At 42.5% G+C, this 27,536-nt stretch overlaps 1 protein-coding gene across 1 annotated transcript in view; it reads right to left on the bottom strand.

The window, feature by feature from the left end:
• Positions 1–27,536, bottom strand: part of TFAP2E (transcription factor AP-2 epsilon) — an 84,932-nt gene that overhangs the window by 22,588 nt on the left and 34,808 nt on the right. The window contains exon 4 of the mRNA XM_069223817.1: positions 266–494. Coding sequence (XP_069079918.1) covers positions 266–494 — 229 coding nt within the window. The remainder of the gene's footprint in view (positions 1–265; positions 495–27,536) is intronic.

The following is a 27,536-nucleotide window of genomic DNA, read 5'->3' as shown; positions in this document are numbered from 1 at the left end:
CCATAATGCCCCCTGCTCTTGCAGGACGAGAACACCCACCCACCTCTCACACATTTGAGTTAACAGCACTGGCAGAAGAATATATATATATGTAGCTAATTATTTTGTTATTACAAATAGCTTTGTGTGTTAACAGCCCTTAGTATCAGGAAGCTGTGCATTATGCACTGCCTTCTATCATGGAAGGGGGAAGGGTTTGATGCATATCACCAAGCTCTACCTTTGTTCACTGATCTTTAGGTATATTTATGAAAATGACTCTCACCGTCGAAGCACTCCTCCGAGCAAGGATGCGTTGAGGCACTCGGGTGGGGACAGGCGCCTCTGGACCTCCCCTACGGTCACCTTGTACTTGGAGGTGGAGCTGAGCAGTGAGAGGCGTCCGGGCACGGAGCAGAAGACCTCGTTGGGATTGGTCACTCCTCCGATCAGACTGTCCTTGCTAAGGTGCATGGCTGAGATGGAGCTGCTGTTGTGCTTCGAGGGGATGGGCACTAGTTGAGAAACAGAGAGGAGGATAAGCGAGAGATGAGCGTAGCCCTGTGAAATGATCACTGTCAACAATTGCAAGGTCCTAGGCAGAGCCTTAGCCCACATTGGATTCTTCTTGTCATCAAATATAAAGCTACCAGGGGCTTGCTACATGGTTCCTACCAATGCTTTAGTAACCTCAATAAAGCAGTATTCTTCATGGGACGAAATAAATTAGGTAAGAAGGCTTCAAATATACTCACATTCAACAATTGGCATGTCTTAGTAGGAGCTTTGTATCACAAGGTCCACATGATCACACCTGGCGTGGAACAGCACACACCAAAAACACCAATGAACTAGCAGTCTCCCTGACATGATAACGGTTGGATAACCAGATCTCAAACGCACACAGCAACCTCGACAGGAGTCTATCATAGTAGGACTCTCTGCTACCATGGACTTGCTAAATGAGCACAAATGAGGCGTTTATGTTATAATAACCACAAAACATGTGTCTTTATAATGCTACGACGGCGATCCAGTGGCCATCCCTTAACAGTACTTCGGGTCAGGTGGGGAGGCCCAAGCCCTCAGGGACCAATCCCATGATTACAACAGGGTTACCATGTTCCAATTATCTCACAAAACACTCTTTTTTAATCCCTGGGTGTTTTAATGACATCCCGGATATATTCAACTAGTGCCAGTTACTGGAAGGAGCCTGACAGCACATAGACTCATCATGTGGTCACAGTAGAGCTGCCATGTCAAATTACCTCAGTGAACTCAAGCTGTTCATGGTACAATGGAGTTGTTGTAATCTGATTTCAACCATATACAGAACATACAAGACCCTTCAAGTCACAGAAAGGTCATTCATGGCAGCCCAGGATGTTGCATCCAGACCTCGATTTTCAATCAACGTCGGTATATTGTTGGCGGAGCCTTAGCCCAGGAACTTTTCACATTATCACAATCCAGAACTACACAGGCCAGTGTCGCAACACACCAACGTTCTTCAAGACAAGAAAGAGATTTGATAACCTGACATCTAAAATGCTCTGAAATAGTAGTCTGTCGATCATAGTAGAACATCAAACCCATAAGCCCCGTCACATGATCACAACCACAATTGACCATGCTTAGTCATGCCTTTAAACTCACAACTTGGCAGACATGTTAATTAACACACTAGCATTCCAATCATGCTCTACCTATACTTGGGAAGAGTTTTGGCCCCTGAATTCCCCAACGGCTGGATGCATTGTAATTCCGTAACCTTAATGACCCATTGTTAGTCAGGGGAAAAACTGAGGTGAAATTCTCAAACATTCTCAATCTCAGTGGCATTTCTAACAATAGGAGTGTTCAACCTTGGTTTATGATAACTGGATGAATGTCAGCTTTCCAGGGACCACTGACTACGTAAATGATGCCCATTTAGGGTCTTAGTTTGGAAACGTATCCTTTGCAAATTTCCTGTATACTAGCATTAGACAGCACTTTCCCGGAAGAAGCCTCAACGCTCATAAATTCATGCCAGGATCAGATGATCAGAAATGGGGGCCTTCAACCTCCTATTACTGAACAAAGCAGAATTCCTTATGGTCAGGTTTGCCTCCAATCATTCAGTCAGAAAGGCAAATATTCTACTTTTGAGAAGTTGCATAACCAAATAGTCTGCTTAAGCTTTTATTCTTGGACAAAACAACTTATGCAGTTGGGTATATAGTGGTGTGTGGTCACTTTTACTATAACTTACAGTATATATGTCCTCTCCCTTTTTTGGTCTGGCTCGACAGCAGATGTCTACAAGACATAGTGTTATTAATGTTCACAAATATTCATACAGGGAGTGCAGAATTATTAGGCAAGTTGTATTTTTGAGGATTAATTTTATTATTGAACAACAACCATGTTCTCAATGACCCCAAAAAACTCATTAATATCAAAGCTGAATATTTTTGGAAGTAGTTTTTAGTGTGTTTTTAGTTTTAGCTATGTTAGGGGGATATCTGTGTGTGCAGGTGACTATTACTGTGCATAATTATTAGGCTACTTAACAAAAAAAAATATATACCCATTTCAAATATTTATTATTACCAGTGAAACCAATATAACATCTCAACATTCACAAATATACATTTCTGACATTCAAAAACAAAACAAAAACAAATCAGTGACCAATATAGCCACCTTTCTTTGCAAGGACACTCAAAAGCCTGCCATCCATGGATTCTGTCAGTGTTTTGATCTGTTCACCATCAACATTGCGTGCAGCAGCAACCACAGCCTCCCAGACACTGTTCAGAGAGGTGTACTGTTTTCCCTCCTTGTAAATCTCACATTTGATGATGGACCACAGGTTCTCAATGGGGTTCAGATCAGGTGAACAAGGAGGCCATGTCATTAGATTTCCTTCTTTTATACCCTTTCTTGCCAGCCACGCTGTGGAGTACTTGGACGCGTGTGATGGAGCATTGTCCTGCATGAAAATCATGTTTTTCTTGAAGGATGCAGACTTCTTCCTGTACCACTGCTTGAAGAAGGTGTCTTCCAGGAACTGGCAGTAGGACTGGGAGTTGAGCTTGACTCCATCCTCAACCCGAAAAGGCCCCACAAGCTCATCTTTGATGATACCAGCCCAAACCAGTACTCCACCTCCACCTTGCTGGCGTCTGAGTCAGACTGGAGCTCTCTGCCCTTTACCAATCCAGCCACGGGCCCATCCATCTGGCCCATCAAGACTCACTCTCATTTCATCAGTCCATAAAACCTTAGAAAAATCAGTCTTGAGATATTTCTTGGCCCAGTCTTGATGTTTCAGCTTGTGTGTCTTGTTCAGTGGTGGTCGTCTTTCAGCCTTTCTTACCTTGGCCATGTCTCTGAGTATTGCACACCTTGTGCTTTTGGGCACTCCAGTGATGTTGCAGCTCTGAAATATGGCCAAACTGGTGGCAAGTGGCATCGTGGCAGCTGCACGCTTGACTTTTCTCAGTTCATGGGCAGTTAATTTGCGCCTTGGTTTTTCCACACGCTTCTTGCGACCCTGTTGACTATTTTGAATGAAACGCTTGATTGTTCGATGATCACGCTTCAGAAGCTTTGCAATTTTAAGAGTGCTGCATCCCTCTGCAAGATATCTCACTATTTTTGACTTTTCTGAGCCTGACAAGTCCTTCTTTTGACCCATTTTGCCAAAGGAAAGGAAGTTGCCTAATAATTATGCACACCTGATATAGGGTGTTGATGTCATTAGACCACACCCCTTCTCATTACAGAGATGCACATCACCTAATATGCTTAATTGGTAGTAGGCTTTCGAGCCTATACAGCTTGGAGTAAGACAACATGCATAAAGAGGATGATGTGGTCAAAATACTCATTTGCCTAATAATTCTGCACTCCCTGTAGAGGGGCCTTTGGTCCACCCAGAGGAGTATTACTTTCCCACCTCATGCTACTGGGTGTTTTATGCACTTCCAATAAGGGCTTCCATTGCAATTAATGAGGAACTATTTAATACCTGAAAGCTACTCAGGCATCACACTATCTTCTATATCCATGCTATACAGAAAGCAAATCTTTTTTGTTACTTTTCCCAAACAGTACAAAGGAATCGGGGCAGACTTTAATGTGATGAAGAGCATTTGTGCATGCAGCAAACGGAAACAACGTTTTTGCATGCAGCACACGGAAACAGCATTTGTGCACGCAGCACATGGAAACAGCATTTGTGCACGCAGCACATGGAAACAGCATCTGTGCGTGCAGCACACGGAAACAGCATTTGTGCACGCAGCACACGGAAACAGCATCTGTGCGTGCAGCACACGGAAACAGCATCTGTGCGTGCAGCACACGGAAACAGCATCTGTGCGTGCAGCACACGGAAACAGCATTTTGAATGCCTGTGTTTACATTTGTTGGTACAACAAAGCCAGGCCCACTGGCATTGTCAATATCTATTTTTCATTCTTCATAAAATGACAAGTGAATGGTTCCAGTATACAAGAAAAGGATGGTTATCCCGGCACCAGGGCAGCTTTTTTGACCAGGTCCATTTTAAAAACTCTTTTGCATTCAGTCTCTTTCCTCCACGGCCATGTTTTACTCCACGCGAGCTGCATTGTGGCTGCGCACATATTTTTCCTGTTTAGTAACAGACCGAAGAGCGATGACACGCCCCAAGGGAAAGCGCCAACTAAAAACGCTACACCTGCCCCCGGCCAAGACTGAATGACAAACAGCCTTTGTGAATTAATACCATTTCAAGCAAAAGCCAAACAAAAAAGTGGAGACCTGCCAAGATTTTAGATAACCCGCCTCCCCCTTTCCGTCTTCACTGTCTTTTACTCACCTTTAAAGGGCAAACCTGCAATTTGCAAATTAATTATGCAACTTAGTGGAATCTCATTTTGCTGCGGGTAACAGCTTTCTTCCCGCTGCAGCAAAACAAGTTCTCTTTCAGGAGAGAGCTGGAAAGCTCCGGGCCCTTGAGGGAATGTGTGGACTGGGCCGATGTTTCTGGCTTTCTAGAAATGCCCGGATCCCGTGTTTTAAATATTGTTTACAAGGCAGTGTGATGGCTCAGAGGACACAGCTGTGGGAATCTGCGAGTAACCTACAGGTACAAGTCTAGGCTGAGTCGACTCAGCCTTTTGTCTCCGAACTGAGAGAAAATGAGTACTGTTGAGTTGGGGAATAGTAATACTGATTCAAGCGCCAAACGAACGTTCCGTTTGTAGTGTGCGCTGTATACATTACTATATTTACTGCTAGGAACGTTTTGGAAGTATTTATTGCCTGCACCATTTTGTTAATATGTAATCTAGTGCATGAAGCCTTGTGGATGAGGCAGTCTCTAACATTCAAGTCCCGACTCCCAGGGGTCACGACCCTTGGGCCCTCATTACGAGTGGCCTGGCTGGGAAGGCAATTATTATTGCAGCTTTTTTCGAATTTAAAACGTGTTATAATTATCGCTTATTATAAGTAGTGCCCTTTAAAATGGGGCAAAACATGCAGAGTTTGGTGCTTAGTGCACCAAAAAATCACATGTACCGATATTTGACGGGCATTTTCCCCCAGTAAAATGTGCAGGCGAAACCTGCCAAAATTTACCTGAGGGAAAATGTGAGCGTGTGGTAACTACCACTAAACTTGTTATTCTGATTCCTGTGCAAACAGTAGTTTGCGCAGGGATTGGAAAGAACGGGCCTCATAATGAGGGCCTAAGGTGGCTATTTGCCAGGCTTGTGGGCAGGTGCTTGCAAGGCACAAAGAGTTGCAAAGCATTGCGTCGATTTCCTATCGAAAAGTCTGCACACGACTGCCTGCACAGCCCTTAGTAAGTAGACATACAGGCGTTATGTTGTACTAGCATCTACCCCCTGCCAGGCCCTTCTTACCGCCTGTGAGTTCCAAAGTGCTTCCTCGGGGACTGGGTAAGTGCCCAGCCTAATACATAACTTTAGATGTAGTCAGTGACTGCTGTAGGGCAATAGTCTGCAACTTGCCTGGCCACTCTAATGCTCGGCTGATTGCTTGAATTATGAACCCTTATTGTCGGTGTATTGGTGGTCAGATGTTATGTTGACTGTTTAAATGGCATGACAGTAACATAAAAACGTATTTATCGAAAAAAATAAAGAAAACTATGTCAAATTCACTCTGAACCTGCAAACCCAATTGGTCCTGGCGTTTCTACCTTCAGTAGACGCCTAAAGGGGCTACATCTGCATCCTGCAATTTCAGACAACTCCTGACACCAGGTAATTTAAGTGTTTGACCAGTTTCAAGCTTGTCGCTCCAAATTGGCCTATCCTGGACTTTTCCTGAAGGTCTTACTACTCTTGTCTTCCCCACGTCCGGGTCCCCTTCCTTCCCACCCACAGTCACACTGAAGAATTGATGTTCTTGCCATATTCATAGTCTTCTCCTGATGACCACCATTGAACGAATTCGGGTTGAAATGCCATTGAAATTTACAGCAAAAGACCCATCTGTTCTAAGTGTGGGGTTTGCATTTTTCCTCATGTGTAATTCTGTATGCGCCTGCAAAACCTTTCAATTGTCTCTAGTCGCGCGTATGTCTCGTACACGTTTTTCAGGTCGCCTCTAATTTAAATACAGTGTGTTCACTTTGTTGGCAATAAGCACTTTATCCTTCATAACTATGAATTTTATATGAAGATATTCTTTTGATCTACATGTCTTATGTGACTCTTTGGTACCTACAGCGCGTCCTATCATCATATATCATATTGATTTTGCCCCAAAAAATTAATCTAATTTCGAATTCATACCGCAATCAGAACGTTGTTGTTCTTAACCAATCAAAGGCACCACATTAATCACTCAATGGAGTTAATTTAATCGACTTCTGAATGATGAATGACTGAGTCGGCCCTCTTAGGATTTGAAATTGTGACCTGTGACAGAACATTATGGGGTATATTTACTAAAGTCTTGTGCAGACGTGTGATGCAAACTGTAGCTTCTGTCTACTATATAGCTTAAAACCTCCACAAGTGCAGCATAAAATTGCACTGCACCTCACGAGCGACAGTGCAAATGTTAGTAAACATACACCGTTTTAAAGATTTTTTTAACATTGCAAAACATCGTTTGTGCACTACTGCTTGCTTAATAAGGGAAGAGCAATTAGGGTTTAATGAAATCTAAAATGTGGGATACGAATTGCACAAAATTAGTTTTTAGTATTATAAGAAATGGAGTATAAACCATTTCCCCACCTTTCAAATGAAAAAGAGAGAACTAAGATTGATGTAAATGAGCCTGTTCAATTTCTTATTGCAAACAGGAAATCAAGTGCAATCTCATTTTTAAAGATTTGTATCCATGTATTAATGTAGCAGTGTTTTTTTTAATGATAGGCAAAAACTATCTGAACATAGTCGAGTTAAGTGAATTTTGAAGTGATGCAAGTTTTTCGACCTCAAACTTTATGGTGCTTCCAGTTTATGGTTGCTGGACCCCTTACAACCCAATTCCCAAGTTTACAACTAATTCAGTGACATTTTTTTATTACACACACTGTCTGTAGTCAATCTATGTTGAATTTAATTGGCTCTGAGTTCAACCTCTCCGGAGCTTGGTTCTCAGGTCCCAGTGAACCTCTTGAAACCCTCCTAGAGATTCCAAAAATACACAAGTAAAATAAGCAATACACCTGTTATGTATATTGCAATGTTTTCACCTTGTTTTTTAGTCCTTTAGATCTTAATGTAACTTTTGTGGTATTCCATTTAGCGCAACCACCACAAATGATGCAAAATGGGCTTGCTCTGCTTTTTACACCATATTAGAGTTAATATAATAAGGAGCTCAGCTCAGGCTTGAGAAAAGAGACAACATTCACCTCCACGCTGCATTCAGACTCCATCTTGGTGCTTGAGGGGGAGCCTAGGGCTGGTGCTACCTTAAGGCCACTGCAGACAGCTGCCTAACAACAACACCACTTATAGCCACAAGAGGGGGCTAAACACATGACGTTAAAAAGGCCTTGTTGGTAAGGAAAACCGAATGCCCAAAAATAGAAAATATCCTTTGCTTCTGAAATACATGCTTCTGACCTGGTTGAGAAAGAAAGGTTTACGTTTTGATGAATATGTGCCCATTCTGATGTTTGAGGGTTTGTCTGGTCAGAAAGCATTGTATAAACAGTGCCAGTGGAATTAAGCAATTCGAATTCTGCAGATGTGGCAGTTTCTACATAGTTATGGATTTTCCCATTTGCCTTATAATTCATCACCTGATGCATAATCTGTAGATTTTAACAGAAAAAAATGTTTGTAGCTCAAGTGGACCAAAAAGTTATTAAAACGGGAGCGACCAGTGCTGTCGCGCAGTAGAAGGCCCTATAGAGGGTGCCTGGTCATCTTTCAGTTGCTTATTATTGTATATGGATGTTAAACTGGTAACCATAGATGAAACTTTTAACCAGACAGTTTTAATATGTGCAAAATGAGACAAAATTAAGAAGCAATACTATCACAAAATGCGCCCATTAGGTCTCTTAATTGGTATTTTACTTGCACATAACTTAGTCAACACTGCCGCATAATTTAGCCCTCTCCGGCCGCATAATTCCTGTAGCCCTGGGGATAATGTCTGACTGAATGTACTCTGAGTGCTGTCGCAGCAGAGGCAAACGACGCTATGGAAAAAGCTGGACTTTTACATTCCTTTAGTGATCGGAAAGGCCGGTGGGGCTGGGATAGAGCCCATCTCACGTCAGGGCAGAAGAAATAAACTAAAGGGTAGCAGAACACAGAAGAAACCTGGCTGTACGTTTCCCTTGCATCTCACGTCCTCTCACTGACACGTGCCGTGCAAGGGATCCGTTCTCACTCGGGTGAGAGCCAGGCCAAGAAGAAAGAGAGAAACAATGTTGAAAAAATATATCGAAAAAGGAGGCTAATCCGTTCCCTCTCCCGTCCCGATTCCGACGTTCAGATACTAATCTCCTGGGGGCTCTGAGCAGCCCGTACACGTTCAGCGCTTGCATTTTCGAGAAGAGACATTGACCCGCTCTGGGGCCGGCTGGAACTCTCCTGCCAGGGCCCTGGTCGGGCTAGGGTTCACTGCCCTGACTGCCCGGTGCGGGGCCACCCGGCTCTGCGGCCCCGGACACTCGTGGCACGTTTTCCCATAGAGATGGAGGGACCGATAGCGGGCGGCTGGGCACAGGCGCACCAAAACAGGTTTTACCCGAAGCGCTGGGGCGCGTTCTTTCAGTCTCTTGAAAAAGTTAGAAAGGAGTTTTGCGACAGTTTGGAAAATCTTTCCATAACGTTTCTGGGGCTCCTACGGAACGGACATCAACGGTGAATAAGAAATAGAAAGTAAAAACAAGCCACACCTCCGCCTTCAGAAACTGATGGGCCATCGAGCTCTAACTTCCGGATACTCGCAAGTGACTGATCCTGCCCCGCCCCTGCAGACCTCTCCTAGGTACTGGCACATTTGTGAATGCTGCCGATTTACCCAGAACGTAGTCTGCCACAGACGTGTTAACAACATCTTGGGCTGCGTAGAAGCAAGCAGGCGAGGGGGCAGATACCAACAAGACGTAGTTGGTAAGCCCGACAGAACCAGTAGCTTTAGAGTTAATTGCCCAACGGCTGTTTTCTTTTCTTTCTTTTTTAAAGCGGATTGGAAGAAATAACTTGGAAGGCGGTTTCCCCTGGGCACTCCCTTCTTAAATGAAATTAGGAGTGCTGCCACGGCAAAGAGTTTTCCTCCTTGTTAGTGACGTGAATATGGAGACACTAGCGTAAAAAAGAATGCCGATCTGAGGCCCTGTAGGCTATGCCAATAAAAATAGCCATAAGCTATGGAAAGATTCGCCCATCGCCACCCCCTCTTCTCCAGACCCCATTCCACCCTTTCCTTTCACCTTCTGTTTCCTCTCCCCAGCTTTTCCCTGCTGCCCTTTGACCCCATCATTATCCATCAAACCTCTTCCCTGCTGTCTACAGCTCACCTCATCTGCACCCAGCAGCACCCCTCAGAGAAGTCTAGAGCTATCAGCCACATATATATTAAAATTAAAATTGCACCATGCAATTACCCCACCCTACTGGGCCCTGGAGGACACCTTGTGAACCTTGCCTGGTCAGTCTACAGAAAATATATTTCCACACCCCAAGCCTCACCTCTCCTCTCATGAAAAATAGTGATTACCTGCTGGGGCTTTCAGAATGCTTTAAACCCCCACTAATTGTAGTCTTACAGGAGTAGCCCACTGAGTGGGGGTCCCTTGTGTTGTACATCATAAAGGATTAAAGGTTGTGAATGGGTCAATTTAAGGAAAACACACAGTGAAGTGTAATTCAAGGGAGGTGAATGGTGTTCAGGCCTTCATTGTTCCAACGCAGACCCCCCTAGAATCTGACTTAAAATACTGGAGTTTGTGAAGTTTTTATTATGTGAAAAAACTCTTGCAGAGAATAGAGTACAATTCTTATCACAGAACTGCACAGTGCGTGGAGTATCCTGCTTTTGCATCGTGTAGGCCCTGATGAGTTTTTACCCACAAACTTCCAATATATCTTCACAAGTGCTAGCTGGTGCTGAAAATGGTTGTGCTGTTTTCATGTGAGTACACTGTAAAAATAATTTACACTAACCACTGAGTGGATGTTTGCAAAGTTTTTTTCATGCAACAACTTAGAAGGGGCTCGAAAGTCCCAAAGTTCATGTCAAAATCCACATGACGGAGAACTTTAAAGGTTACATGTTAAAATTGTAGTATTCGTGAGATTGACGCAAAAAAAGACACACTTTGAAGATTTTCACACCTCAAAACATAAAGGTGCATACCTTTATTGGTAGTAATGACACATGATTCTTGTCTATTTAGGGTCTGGTTTAAAAATGAATTTGTAAATCTTAAAGATTTAAAATTAGTACAATTCTGCTATAAAAGTAAAATATTCTTAGAAGTCATGAACAAATTCCCCAAGGCATAATATTCTCAAAATGAATGCCAGGCCTAGATTTCAAGGAGTACTCCTGGAATCCCTGATCTTAACCCTAAGCTAGGTGTGATTTTTACCATGTAAAAATCTTTTGAACAATAGGCAAAACAGGAAATCTGCACTGTATATTTTGTGTTTTGTTTTCCACAGGTAAACTCATGTTATCAGCAAAGAAACCATAAAATGTGAGACAGATTACTTCCTTGTTCCCACCTCCGAATCACGCTCTAACATTTTGGGGCTCTATATTTGCTATTGTGTATATGGTGGGGGAGTACCTGCAGCGTGTTGTGCTAATCACACAGAGTTCTGAATTTGTGGGAGATTCCAAGACTTTTGCATACCTCCTGACCCCACATCACACACCCATGTCTTAACCCACATCTACATTTTTCTTACCCCTGCTTTAAATGTCCTTAAGCACTAAAGATCTTTCCAGTAAAATAAATTGACCACTACAACATCCTGATCATGTGAATTAGAATGTCCTATTTAGCAGAGGAAACTGGTCTACTCTCAAGCATAAAGTATATCCCGTTTGGACCATTGGTCTCCAACTCTGACTTTCAGGCAAGCTTGTTTGTACTGATTTTGCTTTCACTGCTCTTGCCGTTCCACTGTTTTTATGTATTAAAGTAGGGTACACTAAAGGGAGGAAAACCTTGTGCCTCTCTAGAGACCCAGACCCCAGTGAGTCTTATCTCATGATCCTTTATTCTAGGCCTCAACATATTAATATCCTCTGGTACTATTATGCACCTGGTTTTATAATGTGTTTGTCAGATTGCTTCTCTGCTCTGGTACTCCAAACTAAAGATTTCTTCAGGACAGTCTGTAATCTACCTTTATTCCCCTGCAGAATTTAATTGAATGTTGTGCTTTCTTTGCTCTTAAAACATTAACATGTGTCTCAAATAACCTCAGAAATTCACTGAACAAACATAGCTAATGTGATGCTATGGTTATGAAACAAAACCTAAAAACGAAAACGCTGAAATTAGCCAATTGTGGTTATCTAGCCAAACTATAACTTACTCAGTGCACTGCTGATGATCTGACACAAGATGTCGGAGACAAAATCACATTTGACAACACTGATGACATCACCAGTTACATCACCTATCTTTTAAATTCTTGATGACATCACTAAGGACATCCTGCTGGACTACAGGGGAAAGAGTCCATTTTGTGAAGTGGGAATGTGTAATTTATACCCAGATTCGATCAGAACCTTTTAATAAGGGGGTGAAAAGTTCAGAACCTGAGCAAGAGATGGTCGAGAGTCCGTTGAGTGCTGGAAGGTGAAATGGGAAACTAAACAATCATTTGCAATGCAATAGGTCTCTCATTTGCGAGAGTTAGAGATATTATTGCCTTTGTAAGTGCCTAATTGGAATTTTCTTGCCACATAAATTGGTCAACCCTACCTCATAATTTGGTATTTTCCTGCTGTATAACTCAGACAGAGCAGGCCCTGGTTGAAGGTGCATAACATATTCTCACAAAATAATAATTCCTGCCCTGGCTTCTCCCAAAAAACTGGCCTATGCTATGCGCAAATGACCAGGGTGACAAAAGAACAGTTACCAGTGCTATGTTTTTAGTTCACAGTCACAGAAAACAGTCCCAACACCAGTAGAAGGGACCAGTGGAGTTGCAGCAAGCCAGCTTCATGATACAATATATTTTTTTTTGCTTTTATACACACTTCTTACAATTTAAAATCATTATTTGGGCTCACTGCCCTGATGAGCCCCAACAGTACTAGCACGGACACTGGCCAAACAGCAATAATGAAATACCACAGCACATAAAATATATCCGTAACATCCGCAAAGTACTGGGCACAAGAAAATCTGCACTGGCCTGTGATGCCTCTACCCTGGGTTACACAGAGCAAGGGGCCGTAGGAGTTAACAATAACAACGGGCCAGTGAAATACTTTTATAATAAACTGTAGGCTATGGGGTTGTGGTTCTACAGTGAGTGTCCGATCTGCCTCCTGCACAAGATTCCATGCAGCAGCGCACTCCTGCCAGCTTCATCTCAGACCCTCTGGGTCTGGACCAGAGTGAAATCTGATCAGAAAGTGGCTACAGAAAGGTGAGCCTCGTGGACGCGAGCAGCACCGCAGCAATCGTTAACTCTGTCATAGGAGCGTGCACGCTATGTGCCTTGTCTCTGTGCACCAGGGTATATCTGAACCCAAGATGACAAGGAAAGTGTGCAACGGGGAGCACATTACGGCACAAGGAAAATGGAGTCAAGCGGGGTGGTGGAGGTCAGGGGGTGATGGGGAGTCAAAACTCTGGGTGTGCATTAAAGGGGCCCACAAAATTGAAATGACTCTGAGTTGGTAACAGTGTGAACAATGTGACATAACTAGTAGTCATGCAAAGTGCTGCAATGCTTCAGATCGAGTTTGAGCTGTATGAAATATGAAAGCGCCACAGCCGCCATGGAGCGTGAAGGGTAGAGAAAAAATAAAAAAGGAGTGCGCCCACACTAAACTATATGGCCGATGGTGCAATAATCCATGTAACAGGGTCAGTCTGCAAGGTGTAACAAAACAGCCTCAAGGCACGACAAGGGTAAAGCATTTACCAACAACATCAAGGGATTTTTGAAAGGCAACCCCAGGAAAAAAATTAAAGTGATGGATGTGAGATGGGAGTGGATAAACCCACAGAATAGATTACAACATGACAAAAAGCAGCGCTTGTGCGCTGCTCTGCTCAACCTAAAAACTATACCCTTATCTATGGTACAGATAGAGGGAAAACAGAAGAGGAATGGTTGCAAAGCAAACCTAAATCTAGAGACCATCTCCCTTTTTTCTGAAGAAAGAACTGGTAAGGATTTGGCTAAAGGTCGTTAACTGCAATGGGATTATGTTTCTAGTGCAAGCCAAGAGACTGGTTCGGCTACCATATCCAGAGCCTAGCTTGTAAACCTGGGCGCACACAAAGGGAGAGGTGATGAAGATGATGGTGGGAGGGGTGTATTTCTTGGACTCCTAGGCCTCAGAATACAGCTTCCTAAGCACAAGCTGTTGTCTCCATCAGATAGGCGGCCTGTGCTGTATTTCAGAGCCTGTAATTAATTATACAGCACAACACTGGAGCACAAAAAAACATTTGCATTCCCCATAAAACGAGGCCCCCAGGGAAGAGGAAGAGGAAAAGTAAACCAGGTTTTCTTCCCTCACCCTAAGAACAGATGTTACATTTACAAAAAAAATCTTTTTTTATTTAATGATTCTAGACCATTTCTTAGCAACTGGGGGAGAAAAATAATTCCTCATAGAGCAGTGTCCGTAAGGCATGAACATTAAATATGGATACCCAACCACTGGCTGATTCTGCCCCAGCTCTGCGGGTGGTTCAGAGCACAGCCTGTCAAGAAACCTAAAAAATATACATGATTTTCTTAGTGTGCTGGGAATTAGCCAAAAGGGCCAACGTTAGAGGTATCGATGTGAACCTTAGATTTAGGCCCTCCCATATTACTTCAGCCGGCGGATGTTATTTTGTTGCTTCCCTAGCACATATAAAGTAATGTATTCCTCTAGAAGACACTCCCACCCCCCCACCCCCCAAACACGCACTCTCACGAACTAGTGCACAATCAGTTTGCTAACACTCTCTGGTGCATAACCAGGGGTATGAAGAGCATTTAAATGCATCTAAAATACATTACAAACTAAAACGTTTGTTGACCATTCAAAATATCCTGAAATGTATGTAGCCCACGATGATTTCTGTTACCAATTTTCATAAAGGTCGTAAAGATACAGAACATTTGTATGAAGTCCCAAAACATTGCTTCCCATTAAACATTCAAGGCTGAGAGGCAATGGTTCAAGTGAGTTGTGTTGAACTTTTCTATGGGCAGACAGGTGGTGATGGCATTCTTCTTTACTACCAGGAAATTGTCAGCAGGGTGCCAAAACATACAAAAACAGTGTTTAATAATGAAAGAAATAAAAACATGAAACAGAAGGCACACCTAGCACATTTTTAAAGTCGGCGTGCCCAATATGTTGCCTTTTTTTAAATGCAGGCTTTTTTTGGGATAAATAATTTTATTGATTTGTAGTTGTCTACAGTATACTAAGATGATAACAAAGAAACAGAAAATTGCACCTTCACAACCCCGCTCCCCGTTATCCCAGTGTGGCTCGCTTCTACATGGCACAACATTTAGATGCCAGGCCTTTGAAATGTGGGATCTTCTTAGGTTTGGCCTGTAAACTGCTTTAGTTGACTTGCTAATCTCAAGTTTTCCTACAATTTCATATTAAAATATCTTCATACATATATAAAGAGACTGTGGTCATCCCTCTTTATCCACTTGCCACTTCAAGTGTCATTGACATTTTATTTCCACCCACCACATCCTACAACAAGGGGCAGCAATCGTTCAGCCCACTTCGGCGATTGGCTCTCTTCACTGGGATGGCGTTTATGCTTCCACACATGTGCACATTCATCTAAGAAAAAGTAGCCCACTTAAGTGTCACAGCTGGTAGACCCCAATTCTGCTTTCATTTAATTTTTAAACTTATTTTTGTGATGGATAATTTTTTTGTAAAATATGTATGCCACCTTTATTCAGCTGCATTTAAATTTTTTGTTACTTTTACAATTTGAATCTTTATTGCACATATTTACAACAAAAAAAAAACATAATAAAACATTACAGGCTTGCTAAGGCCAGGTGGTAGGACCTTAGACTTCGAGGGAGGTTTCCCTGTTCCTTGTGAAAACGCACTGTAATAATGTATTTTCCAAAAACCAAGACTTCAAAATATAGGCTGCCAAAATCTGATTAATATTTCCCTACAGAAATGAACAAGTGTAACTAATTCCTAAATCCACCTGAACATACCTCCCATATATTTTACGACTGGGATAATTTACTATTCCAACTTCAGTCCACACATGCTTGTCAGCAAGTAAGCCATAGTCGCGTGCAAGTCGAAACTTCTGTATGGAGGTAGTTAGGTACTGTCGAGACTTTTGCAGATGTTATTGTACTTTTCGCTTTCACATGATATCTTTTTTCCTTTATTTGTCCGGGTGAAATTCATCACGTTACATCAATGACAGAAGATTGTTTTTTCCGCACAGTTCCTAATGCTGCGGTTGAGAAATAAACCCTTTGACAATAGATGTTGCTTCAGCTGGATCCCTAGTTGGAAGGCCCTGTGTTTATATATGTCAGAGTTATAATAACACAACGATTAGGGAGGCTGAGCTTTGAGGCCTTATCTGCATCTGAGGCTTTCATATCTGATACAAGCAAAAGTGAGACTTGACACTGCAAAATGCATTAGACCACTTGTAGCTCAAACTCTTACATTACAATACCGGAGACATCGCGGCTAGCGCTGCACAGCTAATAAGACCTTCAACGCAGAGCACATTTTCCCATATCCTACTGGGATCAAAAACCTCCTTATTAGGACTGAAGCTCTCTTCCAGCACAGCTCCAAGACGGCTGGATCAATGTCAAATTTTCAAGATATACACGGAAAATACAAACAGGGTAATTTATATTCACTAAAGGGAAGAGTATTTTATGTGGATGTCCTGGAAACCTGGCATGGATTCAGCCCATCTGGAAATACATTGGATGCCCCAGTTGTAGACTTCCACATCTTAAATGGTAGTCCGACTCGTTGAGTTCTTGAAGCAGTGACTCGCTACATGGCATTCGATGTTACCTTCCATCAAGTCAAATTCATTCTGCAAATTTTCAAGCACCAAATTTACGATTCACACAAAATAAGACAACAGCATCTTCTCTCACAGATAAGATCCTTAAAAAATATATTTATCAATAGACTTTGGAGTAGCATGGTCACAATCCACCCCTAGGGAGAATTTCAGGACTTACTCATACAAGAGGTTTTTATTGCAGGATCCCACTTTCTGCTTGACACCACAGGAAAGTATGGTGTGAGACTCAGTACTGACTAATTTTATTTCATTACATCTGGAAACGTGGGTCTGCGGATTGTCATATAAGAAAGCAAGGAAAGGGTAGGAATTCAAACGGACGAGGTTAGGGGAGTGTTGAGGGATCAAAATGTAGCTTGCTTGAATGGGCAGATATATGGGAGGCATAAGCAGCAGATGAGGGAACATGCACCCTCATGAAGTGATAAAGAAAAAGAAAAAGTAGTTCCTTACATGTGAGCAGTGCCAGGATACAAGTCATCCAATCAAAATGAGGGTAAAGAGGATGTGCTGCAGGGGAGGGACAAACAGAAGCAGGGCAGTGACAAACATAAGATGGACTAGGAAAGCCACTGAGTAACAAGCAAGCAAATAAGACTGACAACGAAGACTATCAACAATAAGAAATGGGTTGGACAAAGCCCACTTTAAAGTTTTTGGTATAGTTCACAGTAAGCTTTCACCTATCACAAAGCTTCAAGCTGTCTGGTAGGCGACACCTAATTAGTCCCAGAGGAAGGTTGGAAAACCTCCTCTTCCAGCCTCAAAAAGAAAACAACTCTAATGGGGCTGTTTGTTTTTGCTGTTCATTGAATATTTTATGGAGTATGTCCTTTGGGTAAATACCTGGGAGAGGGTCTGGGCCTTGTGTTGTAATGGTTCCTTATATTGTACCCTACACTGCCCAAAGGCTGCCTCAAAATGTTGGCAGCATGAAGTGCTGGACCTGCGGGGCATGGGTATAAGGAATGAACAAGAAAACTTGCGGATTAGGTGACCTCCAACAAAACACTTGTGTCTCACTGGATGGAGCAGCGGTTCATGGTGGGCATCTTGTGGGGAACGAGAATGAAGGAAAGACAAGGAGGGAGCCAGTGAAGGGAGTAGGAAACAGGGAAGCTAAGAGGACGTGGAGATCAAAAGAGGGAGCAGGAGAGGGAAGGATGTTGAAATCAGAAAGGTCCTCGGAGCCCAAGAGATATACTATGTCAAGCCAGAGGGCACGTTTGTGAGGCACAATGTTGGCCACCTCCCCATAGTGTTTGCAGTCAATACCTCAATAATGCCTCTAACTAATAAATGTACTTTTGGAGCCGCAGCTGAAATAGGCTTTTTGAGTCGGTGAGACCTTGGGACTACTATCTACAATCTCCATCATTTGACATAAAAAAGACAACTTTACTTCTGGCAGGTGCCATATTGAGAGGTGGATGGGGCTGAGGCAACATCAGCCGCAAGTGGAATGCAGTGTCTACAATCAGTGCATTCTGGGAATTAATCTTTATTTGCTTTTGTTGAACCAACACACCCGCCTACAATGCTATGGAACAAAAAAGTCCAGGACTGGAATCATGGTTTGCAGAACGCATGGAGTGAGGTTGCACCCCGTCCCTATGTCCAGTGTCTGGGGACAGTTGTCCACAAAGAAACAGACCACTGGTCGTTTACAGAAAGCCAACCAATATGATGCATTGGTTACTCTAAAAGTGCTAAGAGCAAAGCCAAACGTAGACCTGTGCACACTTGAGGGAGGATGGGGCTTGTTCACACTCCTAGAAAAGATATGAGGCTGAAACATTAAGCAGACAAGTGGTGCTAGATCTGAGATCACAGTCTGAGACTGAAGAAAATGAACTTCAAGCGGCGCTTCTCAGAACATATGCTGTAAACAGCAGGCAGTGCTTTGGATGGGTAACGCGCCAGCTAGAGGTAGACCAATTAACGTATTCAAAAAAAGGTTAGAAGTTAGATAAATAGGAATATTGGAGGAGCGAGGCAATGCTTATCTGCTTATTTGTAATATACATTCATGAGTTAAATGTGTGATGGAGAATTACTGCTGCAAGGCAGTGCTTCATTCTATTCTGGTTAATATCCAGTGACTATACGGCATTTTTTTTAACTCTCCCCTTCAAAAAACTTTAGACAGTCCCCTGGTCATTACTAGTCTCTCTAAAACAGATTTAACCTGAATCACTCGGTCGGTCAAATCGGAAAGCTGGGATTAGAACCTAGGTCCTGTGCTTCTGTGCCGCCAGATCCTAATCACTAGACCATATTTTCTGTGTCGAGTTATAACATATCCACCGTCTCATCCCTTCCCGCCCACTCTTGCCCGGGGGCTTTCTTTGCACAGGGTGAATTAATTTAGTTCCGAGATGGCATAATATGAATCTTTCTGAAATGTTCAAGGTATGATACGTTTTATCACGCATGTTAAATCCTGGGAAAACCGGTTTCCCCTAATCTTCACGAGTTTGGCTCACTGGTGAAGAGTTCTCGTGCCTGTATCTTCGCCGTGAGCTGGGTCTGCCACGGGCAGAGTGTCTAGGATGCCTCCGCACCTTGTTGGGTCTTGTCGAGGGCTCTTGTTGGACCTACACCGCGCCATCTTGGAACAATTTGTGTCACTCAGCGTTAGTATCAATTTGTGCAATGAGAATATTGGTCGAGCGCCAAGCAGATCTACAGCAACAGGTCTGTGGGGGCAGGTATCCTCCCGGGACCGCAAGGGCGACAGACCAATCAGACAAAACTACTGTTTCGGCGACGTAACCCTGTGCTGTTACTGTCCAATCCACCGTTTTGCCAGCTTTAGCACCCCGTTCGACAAATTTTCACTGAATAGAACGAACTCACAAAGTGTTTTTTTGTGTGTAAAGACTAGCGCAATGTTTCCCTCGTGAGGTGATATTTTGCAAATCGGAAGTCGGTAGTTTTGTGAATTTAGAGCACTCACATGTTGTAGCTTATTCTATTGGTGAAAAACTTCTCACGCAAACTAAAGTTAGCGATACAATTTCCTGCAAAAAAAGGAAAATAGCAAGGATTATTGCTCACAAAAGACAATGAAATGCTTTGAAGAAAAAAATAGCAAAAAATTGCAACTTTTAAAAAACTGTTTAAAAGGCATGTTGGGAGGTATTAAAGACAGAATATAAAAAGTTTTGTAAGAGTTTGAATATGTATTAAATTTTCGGGAATACAAAAAAATGCAACTGTTCTCATTTTGAGAGCGTTTAATTCCTTAAGTTTCTTGATTTTGGAGGCAGCAAAGTGTTTTCATTTTAGTCCCCTCGCAAGTGTGCATGTTTTGCATGTGAAAAATCATATTTTTTTTTTAGTTTATTGCGTGACATTGACTTTTGCAAAAAAATATTTGGTTTGTAAGCATTGTCTGAATGTGAAGTTCGAGGCCTTCATGGAGAACATTTTATGTCCCTCTTCCTTCCAAAGGGAAAATATTTTTTGTAGACTTATTGCCTTATTTAGTGTTTGGGAACAGTGTACACCACCACGAACGTAGTGCTGTACCTTGTCTGCCAAACAGTTGGTTAGCGCGCTCTATTTAGAGTTGGACAAACCATCATGTTTCCAGCAGCGTGTCCTCTGCTGCCTCGGACGACCCCAAGGGAATGCCAGGGTGTCATGAAGATCACAACAAAAAAACTTCTGCTTGGAGAGTTTGTTTTTGAAAAACAAAAAAAACTTTGCTGAACAGCTACATGAAACACAACCGATGCTTAGCAAAGCTATAGCGCTGGAGAGGAGGCACTGACTATCGCTCCTCTGATCGTCTCTATTAGGCACTCAGAGATCTCTAAATATGGTTGGCGTTCATCTGGCAGAGCTTCCACTACCCTGGAAGGATGATGGGTGCCCCATCAAACCTTAAATAACACCCTTACTTATGTATGATTTTGTTACATCAGGGTAACAGCCATAATGCTAACAATTATGACACTTTAATTTATGCAGCCACAAACAGAATTGTCTCTTGGGGCTTCTGGAATAGGAATGAATATCTGACTCAGGACCACTGATTTTATAAATTTCAAAAGGACAAAAGGTTGAAGTGGCCCTGGTGTTAAACCAGTGACACACGTGTTATGGAAATGTTTATGCTGTGCTTACTCAACCCACTGAGCTACTCTTTGTGCCTATATGCTAGCTGAAAGTTTCCAATGCAGAAACAAAAAAGCCATTAAAAAAAAAAGTGTGTGTCTAAAAAAAAAGGAAATTTCTTTGGAAAGCAGCAGCAGTCCAAAATTTAGCATATTTCCTTGTGGGAGCACTAGATTCTATTAGTTTAACTAAGTAAGCAGTATCATGTGGCTATTGCACAATGTTTTAATTACGTATTCATTTTTGTTATGGCATTATTTTATGAACCTGTATTTTGAAGAGTTGAGGCCTTAATGTCTGTGAATGCTGAATGCAAGAGGCAGAACACCATGGCAGTGTGACCATTTTGCAATGTCTGCCACCGTTTCTTCACGTGTCCCTGCTCCTCACACGGTGCAGGTTTGAATCTCGGCGTCAGCTTTGGGTCAGCTCCCTGTGATTCTGGGCAAATCATGTAATCTCCCAGCGCCTGCAATTCAGCGCCTTGAGACGCTTACGGGTGATTTTCTGCGCTTTACTAATCCTGGATTTATTTGTTTAGATACTCAGTCTTTCACTGTATCCCAAGCTCTCTCACTGTCAGTCCATATTGGTCATGCTCGCCATACTATTTGTCCACGCACTCCACAGTCTTCACATTCTATCTCATTGGTCCAAAGTTCTCAAAGTATCTACGCAGGTGCCCCAAACACATACGTATTGAGCCCCAAAACCTCCCCACTGGCTGTCTATGCGCTCTAAGCCCCTCATATTGTCTTTCCTTGTGCTTATGGCACACTTTGCCCATATACCCTCGTTCCACACAATGTCTGCACTCTAGACTCCTCACACTGTCCATGTACCCCAAGCTTATCCATTCTCTCACTGTCCCAAGCTATTGACTATGTCTGCCCATGTATTCCAAGCTCCTAAAAGTGTCTGGCTGTGTGCCCAAGCTGTTGGCAGTGCCTGCCTCTTAGCCCCAAGTTATCCACACTCTTTGCCTGTGTGGCCTAGCTGCTATGTGCAGGGCCTCTGGATTGTGCTGCATTTGCATATAGTCTATCAATTGCTGCATAATCAGCAGATTTTAACAAAACAATGATTCTTGATCAAATGATTCAAAAGTTACTAAAAACGCAGCAACACAGAGGAAGGCCATTTGCAAAGTTTAGCTGATCACCTTTCTGTAGCTTATTGTTGTATTTGGCTGCTAAACTGGTAATAGGTGTAACCAATGCCCAGTCAGTGTTAACAAGTGTGAAAATAACAATACAATTAAGCAATACTATCACAAAATGTGCTGTGTTGTGCCACATAATTTGCCTTTTCTTGCTGCATAATTTACTAAACTCTGCGCATAATTTGACCATCCCATGCCACATAATTCCAGTATATGTGCCACATAATTCCAGTATATGTGTCACAAGCTCCTCATGGTGTCTGTGTACCCCAGATGTATCACTAGAAGCTCACTCTTTGAGTAGTCCAGGCTCATCACAGTATCTGTCTTCAAACCTCCTTGCACTATGTATACTACACAGACCTCACACTCATCACATTCCCTATGTGCCACACTCTTCTCACATTGTCTGCCTATATGCCCAATGGTCGATTACACTTTGTGTCTTTGTGTCTAAAGTTCCTCACACTTTGGCCCATGTTTATACTTTTTTAGAGTCGCATTTGCATAATTTTTTGACGCAAAAGCGGCACAAACTTGCAAAATACAATTGTATTTTGTAAGTTTGCGCTGTTTTTGCGTAAGTTTGCGCCGTTTTTGCGTCAAAAAGCGTCGCTAAAAAAGTATGCATATGGGCCTTTGTGTTTACATAGCGCCACGTGGCACACTAGTCTGCTTCACAAAGCTGATAACTCAGAAGTATGCAGTGTCACTCTGGATTGTGGCAAAAGTGCACTTTAGAGACCTCAAGGGAGGCCCCAGGGGTATGCAGCCAGAACAAGAAACACGTTTATCCTGGTTACCTTTATCACTACAGACGGAGCGATATATCTTGGTGGTGATGAAACTGGTTTTCGGCCTGTGCGTCTCTACGTGTGCTGCCAGCAGGCATCCATGTTGACGTCGCTGCACGCACGGCGGTAAAAGACTGATGCAACGGCGAGCACTGGATGAACAGGACGCAGGTTAATTACCCCAGGCCCAGCGCGCCAATTAGGGGCCCCCAGGGGCCGTTATTGACTCACATCTTCTGGCTGTTGGTAGAGCTGCGACAACAGGCTGCAAAACAAGGCCGTGTCAGCACTTGTTGCGAATGAAAGGTCGATTTGTTATTTAATTCACAAAGCGGTGTCAAAGATTTATTGGTCGACGGGAAGACCTGGACATATGCGTCACGGCTGTGGCAGCGCATGTGCAGGATGTGGTGTGTGCCGCCGGCCCTGCGCCACTGAATGTAAGTGAGGCCTTAAACAGAAGTGAATGTAGCGTTACAGGCACCTATCAAGGTTATATTGCCGGGCAGTTTAGGAGTACGATGAAGGTTAATATTCGCTGCAGACATTTGAAGTGGCATGAACATCCCAGGTTCAAACCTCGGCAAGAGATAGTCATCATTTCTAATGGACAGATCGGTAAACTAGGTGCAGTTAAAGTGAGTGACAGAAATATGCCAGTGCTGAGAAGCACGATATTACAAGCTGTAATCAATATTAAGAACACCTTATGGAAGACCATAATTAAGGCGCATGGCAACAAATGAATACTGTTTTTTTTGTGCACGATTGAAGCTGCAGATTCTGAAGTGTTCATCAAATGCTTCTTCAGCATTCCTATGAGTTTAGGCCAGGGGTTTGGGAAGTCGGGCCACAGCTCAGAAACCAACCCTTAAGGAAATTGAAATTTTCTGGAGTGAATGGACGCTGTGCTCAACTATCTAAAATATGTTCTTCCACATGTGGCCCAGTATGAACATTCTAATTTCAGAAAGTGGTTGCTGCAGCTCTGCACCCCTCACAACTTCTATATTTTATTGGAAATTACCTAGTGCTCCTGCATACAGTACAGAGGTGACGGACACTAAAAAACCTGGAAAGTCCTGGAAAGAGCCTGGTGAGAAAAAATATTTTACTGAAGATACAATTAAATATAAGGAGGCTGCTAAGAGTTGTGAGCCAAAACGTAGGTGGCTGCGCTCTGAATGCTATTCTACTCGCTTGCTGGCAATATTATGCCAGTGGAAATGTTTAAAATTCTTCATGAGGTATCTAAGCAGCCAAGCTCTTGCACCAAGGATTTGCCATCATCTGAACTTTGTGAGTCACTGGCCAAGTATTTCATTAGAAATTCTAGGGTATTTGCCAATTTCTCCTTCCTTCATTTGTGGAACCACCCCCCTTTTAATGTTTAACCTTCAATGAATTGATTCAAATTTTTGGAAGATCTCATGTACGAATCCTGATTCAGGTTCTAAAGCAATAAGCTCAGTTAAGTCCAGCTCCCCAGGCAATCCTTGCCCAACACTCATATTTCAACTGGTGACACTTATGATTAGTTCGGTGGTATGTCAATTGGTGTGCGCAGCTCTTCAGTCTGTCCAATGCCTACTGATTGGAAAAAGGCTAGTGTTGTCTCTTTAATAAGAAAAGCCCACTAGAGTCTACAGTTTTAAGTAACTATCACCCTGTTGCCATTTTGTGCAAAAACTACGAAGAGAATCATAACTATCCAGCAATATGACAATATAGCTTCTAATTCTGTTTAAGAACCGACTCAGACTGGTTTGACGTCGCTGCAGGGTGGTCGCTCCTTTCCATACCTGACAACATGGAATGAGCTTCTGTTTTCGCTTTGATCTGAGTTCCATCAATTTAGATTTAGGGGACAGCTAAAAAAATTATGCTCCTTTGCATTAACAGTTATTTATCATGTTCAGGACAGCTGGATGATTTACCTTTCTATTCAGCATCACTGCACCCGGGGGGTAACTGGGCTCACTATAAAACCAAGCAGTATATAAATACATTGGAATCGAGTTAAAGCTTGAAGACATCTTGGCATTTTACATATTTAATTTTGAAATTACCAAAGATGAACACACTGGAACACACATTTAAGATTTTTTACATTATTTTTAGGTAGTGTGTTTTAGTCATATATTTGTATATTCATATATATTATACACATTAATTTGCTGACAAAACATATACTAACAGACCTCATAGTTAGATTTAAAATCTTCTGAGGTAAGGCCAGTTCTGTCACCACCTCTTCTAATAACAACTTCCAAATGCAGGTTTACTTGCCTTACATTTTGACCGTGAGATTGTTGTGCTGAGGTGGTGACCATGAGACATAAGTTTTGTCAATGAACTTGTGGAATTTGGAATAGTACACTCACACAGGCCCAAAGCAATGCTGTAAGTGACAGGTTGTTCCTCTATATTATGGTAACCTAGGAAACTTTGATTTCAAGGTACAAACTTTTTATGATTTAGGACTTTCTTTGCAGCCATTTGAACCTGAAGGAAGCCCATTTTGTGACAAATGTGGCACTTTATGGCATTTCTGGTATTTTTCAGCCGCCTGTGATGAGCCCTGATCTTTACTGTGGTGGTTATCAGGAAGGTTTGTTGTAGGACGATTGAAGCCAGAATATTGAAGGGTCACAATATCGTTGCCAGAATATAGAGGGACAAAATATTGAAAGGTAGGTTTGTATAGATTTTCTATACTTAGCTCCACCTATACATTGCTTGATGATGTGTAGCTCCATGGAACATAGATGTGGAGTTAAGAATAGCAAATCCATACCTCCCTCTGTGCACTTACCTCTTCGATATTTTGCCCCTCGATATTCTGGTCATGATATTGTGACCCGCTGATATTTTGGGTTCAATATTCCCTACCACAATCTAGCAGGCATACACTCACATAGATCAGTTTTACGCATCATGTAGTTCAAGCATGTTATGAAAAGTCATTCAACCTTGCACACAGCTGACTAAGAAAGTCTTCTGTTTCTGCTTCATAATTAAACCCTGGAGGGCACATTCTTCGTGAATGTTTATCCAGCGAAACACCCAGAACCTCAAACATGGGACACATTATTGCCCTTCGCCAAGGACATAAAAAGAATGTGCTCAACCACATTTTAGAGCCCTCAACAGACACTACTGGGTTATGCAGGTGCCCAGCCACTGGCCGGCCTGTCCCTTTGGATGCAGAGTATAGTGATGGGACTAGTAGGTCCGAATCTAAGTGACTCGAGTCATGATTTTTATGCTTCCCTTTGAAATTAGGGAGGCCTCATAACTTCTTTCATCAGCAACTGTCCCTCCTGAACCCAAGGGCTTGGGAACCTTGATTTTATCACCTACCACTACCAAATAGGAGCCTTTGAGGGAAGGGGGGGCACACCTTCTAGGTCAACTTTTCAGGTTTGATCAGCATTTCCAAAGCGATGCTGATACACAAAGTTTGAATTACCCGAAATCTAGTTAAATGATAACCTATGCCACCAGCATCTGGGGGGCATTGAAATTGTACGTGCATGACCAGTGGATCATGAAATATTGATCCTGGTCAGGAAAAGTGGGCGCCGACTGTAACCATAAGGTCTTGAGTGACTCTGGTACCCCATTAGACCAAATTTTATTTAGTTTGAAAAAAAAATGGGACTATGATTTACTTTGCATAACTTCAAAAAGAAGCACAAAGAAAGCTGGACTGACCTCCTGCACAGATTTGAACCTCGCAACCTGTAAGATGATAAAACATTCAGCACCAAGGACGCTCTGCAGATTGCCTTGGTGTTCTTCTCTGATGGGACAGCACCATCCCATTTTAGTCTGGAAGGACCACTTAACCAATTTATACCACAGACCACCGTGCAAAACAGATGGTTTACCCTTAAAGGATTGTCCATGACTATCTCTGGATCAGTGAGGACTAGAGGCTTCAATCTGCCATTAATCCTTATGAATCTTACTGCACTTTTATTCTAGAGTTAAGCCTGTTTGTAGTATTAAACCTGTTTGTTCACTGAAATGGATTTCATGTGTGATAATGAACTGGTTATACTATCTTTGGTCCATCTCAGACACCAAAATGGCGACACACGAAGCAAAGCAAAGTAAACAACAGTGTGGATCATATTTTCCATGTAAAACGATTTTGTTTCTTAGCAGGTTAGTGAGTGAGGCGATGAAACAGCACTGAATTGCACAATACGAAATCTCTCATGGTCTATGCAAAATGGGAGGAACTAAGTTGAAACAGCAAAAAAACACTCAGGCCCGTATTTATACTTTTTTAGCGCCGCATTTGCGCTGCTTTTTGGCGCAAAAACGGCGCAAACATACAAAATACAATTGTATTTTGTACTTTTGTGCCGATTGTGCGTCAAAAAGCGACGCAAACGCGGCGCTAAAAAAGTATAAATATGGGCCTGAGATTCCATGCAAAGCTAGATCAGTCTAAATAACGTGAGCTGGCTTTGCCTACAATCTAAGCATCAAGTAAAACCAGATGCAAACAATGGGCAAGCTGAATATTGAGTGATATTTCTATGCGTAATGTGTTACTTTAGCAAAAATACACGTTATCGCTTTCCCTTGGTGGGTTGTTTGTGTGTAGAAATTTGTACTGGAGAGTGTACTTCTAAAATAAATTACCTGCAAGATATATGTATGCAATATATATGTAATTGCCTCTACACCATGGGTACTCACAAACATTTTCCCA

The sequence above is a fragment of the Pleurodeles waltl genome, chromosome 3_1 (genome assembly GCF_031143425.1).
Source record: "Pleurodeles waltl isolate 20211129_DDA chromosome 3_1, aPleWal1.hap1.20221129, whole genome shotgun sequence".
NCBI lineage: Eukaryota > Metazoa > Chordata > Amphibia > Caudata > Salamandridae > Pleurodeles > Pleurodeles waltl.
The sequence above is the reverse complement of the archived record's forward strand: the minus strand, read 5'-3'. Positions and strand labels throughout refer to the sequence as shown.